Raw genomic sequence first — 3,274 nt, 5'->3', positions numbered from 1 at the left:
ATAGGTCGCGAATAAATTACATAATTTGCATAAATCTATTTAAGTTTGAGACTAACAAAATTTCTAACGAAGTAGTGTTTAGTTAATATTTTAGCTCGCATCTTGTATCAAAATTTTGTTTTTATTTAAAATTAGTTGCATGATATAAGTTTTTATTTGAAGAAGTTGTAAAAAACTAAAACTAACTTTAGTAAAAAAAACAAGTACTAGAGTTAAAAAATATATTTTGTCAATTATAGTTTACTTTTATTAATGAATCAACAGTTTTATTAAATATGTTAGCAACTTAAGCGTGTATAAAACACTACGTTCAAAAACTTTCAATAATTTAATATTATGGTTGTTATTTGAATAAGTAAACAGCTTTAATTAGCTGTAAAATATTAAAACGTATAATGAAAACAATTATTTTATTTAAATATATTTCTTTATAATAAATTATGCTTCAGTTGGTTTGATCAACATAACGGCTTCTTTCCATGAATAATATCTGAAAAAAAAACCGTTTTTAAAACATTATATTTTTTATATTTCAGACTTAATAATTTTGTACGTCTAATTTTTTTAACTTTGTTTTTTAACTTTTAGTATTAAACTAATAATTTAATTTTAAATTATTTAAATCATTTTTTTAATTAATTGTATTTACTTATTAAAATTTATTATATCTGCAGAATTCTGCTAACTTTATTTTCCCAACAAAAGTATTAATACTTTTCAAAATCATACAATTTTATCAAATCATAAAGTTTATAAAAGTAAAAAGCCAATAAAACTATACTTTGAATTCAATCCCTTTTAAAAAAGAAAAAAATAATACAAAAAGGGAAAAGTTAGTTTTCATATAATAATAAAATCAAATCTGTTATAACCATATTAATACCTGGTGGCCATTCCCCGTTGGAACCACGTGATCCCGTCTTCCTTGTCAACCACGTTAGGATACCACTTTCCAGTCAACCTGTGATAACAGACTTTATTTATATATACATATATAAATAAAGTTTCATATTATACTACTAAACTTAAGCATCATCCCGATAAAGTTGTATTAATAGATAAATGTTAAAGTTCCTGACTAACTTAATTTGAGATATTATAAATTATTGATAATGTTCTTAAAAAACATTGTAACTGAGTAGAAAAACATGATAAGAGGTAACAAAATAGATAAATTTCGAAAATAAAGTTAATTGATTGCTACATATTAGTAACGAATGTACGATCTTAATAACACCACCTACCTTTGTTCTTAGTATATACATAACTACAATATATATACTAACAAACAACCAACATAACTAATGAACAATCCTCATTTACCCTTACTTAATTACAATACACATATATATATATATATATATATTTATAAACTATTAACCTCACTAATGAGCAATCTTTATACCACCATCCCCCCTTATTCTTGCTGCAGTGCCTAATACTCGATTGATCCTGATCCTTGTCAGTTGCACTGAATCGAGCACCATTCAGCATGTACATGACGTTGACTTGTTTGAAAATATATATATACATATAAGTTAGCATGTACATTGTACAATACGTTGGCTTGTGTAAAAATTAGTTATATTTACATACTGTTAACTTTAACTATTAGAATTTTTATAACACAGTGCATACCTGTGCTTCTATTTCCAAGCTTTATAATTATAATTATGTTATTTAAAATATTTAATTAATATACTGTTCTTAATTTGTTTTTTAAGCATTAAAAAAGAATATTTCTAAAGAGAAACTTAGACAGTATAGATCGGATATTTGCATTAACTTTTTTTTTAAATAAATCAACTACAAAAATAAATTTACCCAAATTTCCTTTAACGTTTCTTGACAATCTCAACTTATAATCCGATCCTGCTCCTACTTTAAACATGCTGAAATAAACTGTAAGTTTTATATCTTACTGTAAAACTTATAAGTTATCTACGTGTTAATGATTTTATTTTTAATAAACTGCTTTGATAAAAGTTGAACAAATAGAAAAAAAGATTTTTTCTGATTGCAATAAAAAACATATTATTGTTTACAACAATAAGTTGTATTAAATGTGAAAACTTAAAGAACAAAAACCTATAATAGTTTAACTTCTTAGCAATAAGATAAAAGCAAACGCAGGAACTACTTAAAATTATTTAATTTTAAAACCAACTTGTAGACAGAATACTTTTCATTATTGCTATGGTCCTTAAGTTCAACTCTTAGCTTAAACTTCTTCGTTTTTGTTAGTACATTTAGTACATCCAAACCTTAACAAAAATACTAACAACTAACATTTAGAACTCAAGTATAAAAAACATCAAGTTTCGGTTGCAAGTGTATTAGTAAAACCATCAACTAGAATTTCATTACTATAACTAAATTTAAAACTAAATAAGTGTAGCTTATTTATAATGCATTATCTTTTAAATTTACAACTTTTAATTTACCTACCGTACTAGAAAAGCTTGTATTATAGTTTTTGTTTTTTTTAAAGTTAACTTGACAAGTGTTTCACTCACCCAACCAGAATTCACCCTTCAGGTCGCCAAAACCATCCTTGTAAGCGTTGAAGTTTTGCACAAAGTCCTGAGAACCGTCAAAACGATTCAACATAACCTTGAAACAATTATATGTGAAAAAAAAATAAATTAAAATTAAACATTTTTTTTGCTTACAAAGTACACTTGTCCGTCTGACCCGGTTTTGGCGGGAATCACAATTTTTCCTCCTTTTATGTACTTTTTGAACTTTGGTACCTCACTGGTAGGTATGGTCAGTACAGGGTTGCTCAAGTCGTTGGAACCGTAAACTTTACCGTCAGAAAGTGCAGCTCTTTTTGTTTCTATTGCAAGATAATTATGTAGGTGATTAAATAAATTTGGTTTGGTGAATTTTGTATTGAATTAAACTTAAAATTCTTGGTACTTCATGTTTGGTACTATTTTGTTGGCTTATAAGCATTATGTAATTATTTTCGTCTTTTAAATTTAGTAGCAAACAAGATTAAATCATTATTTCTGTTTTACTCAATAAAAGACGTTTGTTATCTTTAGTAATAAACTAGCATATAAGTATAATATATAAACTTTTATAACTTTTTACAACTCAAAACATTACTTGTTGGTTGAACTTGCACGTTTGCAGGGGCTTGCGTGTTCGAAATGACAGCTGTAGTTATAAAGAGTTGTTCAATGCTAAAAGACTACTTCATACACTAGCTTAAAAAAAATCATGGTAGTATTTGACTTTAGATTTTCTATTATATCAATAGGACAAT

General features: G+C 25.8%; 1 protein-coding gene across 1 annotated transcript; it reads right to left on the bottom strand.

The window, feature by feature from the left end:
- Window positions 1–405: 405 nt before the first annotated feature.
- On the bottom strand, window positions 406–1,509 carry LOC145847476 (angiopoietin-related protein 2-like). The gene is made up of 3 exons (XM_082953621.1): window positions 1,382–1,509; window positions 884–961; window positions 406–490 (listed from the first exon to the last, which is right to left on the bottom strand). The coding sequence occupies exons 1-3, from the start codon at window positions 1,498–1,500 to the stop codon at window positions 439–441; spliced, it is 249 nt and encodes an 82-aa protein (XP_082809747.1). The 5' UTR covers window positions 1,501–1,509; the 3' UTR covers window positions 406–438.
- Window positions 1,510–3,274: the final 1,765 nt, after the last annotated feature.

The sequence above is a fragment of the Thalia democratica genome, unplaced genomic scaffold (assembly GCF_965202585.1).
Source record: "Thalia democratica unplaced genomic scaffold, ktThaDemo2.hap1.1 HAP1_SCAFFOLD_953, whole genome shotgun sequence".
NCBI lineage: Eukaryota > Metazoa > Chordata > Thaliacea > Salpida > Salpidae > Thalia > Thalia democratica.
This window is presented reverse-complemented; position numbering and strand designations above follow the sequence as displayed.

Bases quoted from the DNA above. Each gene is read 5' to 3' on its own strand.
- LOC145847476 (XM_082953621.1), bottom strand. From the start codon at position 1,500: ATGTACATGCTGAATGGTGCTCGATTCAGTGCAACTGACAAGGATCAG. The intron at 962-1,381 runs GTTAATAGTTTA...CTGTTATCACAG, and splicing joins AAAGATTGCTCATTAGTGAG to GTTGACTGGAAAGTGGTATC. The intron at 491-883 runs GTATTAATATGG...TTTTTTTTTCAG, and splicing joins CAACGGGGAATGGCCACCAG to ATATTATTCATGGAAAGAAG.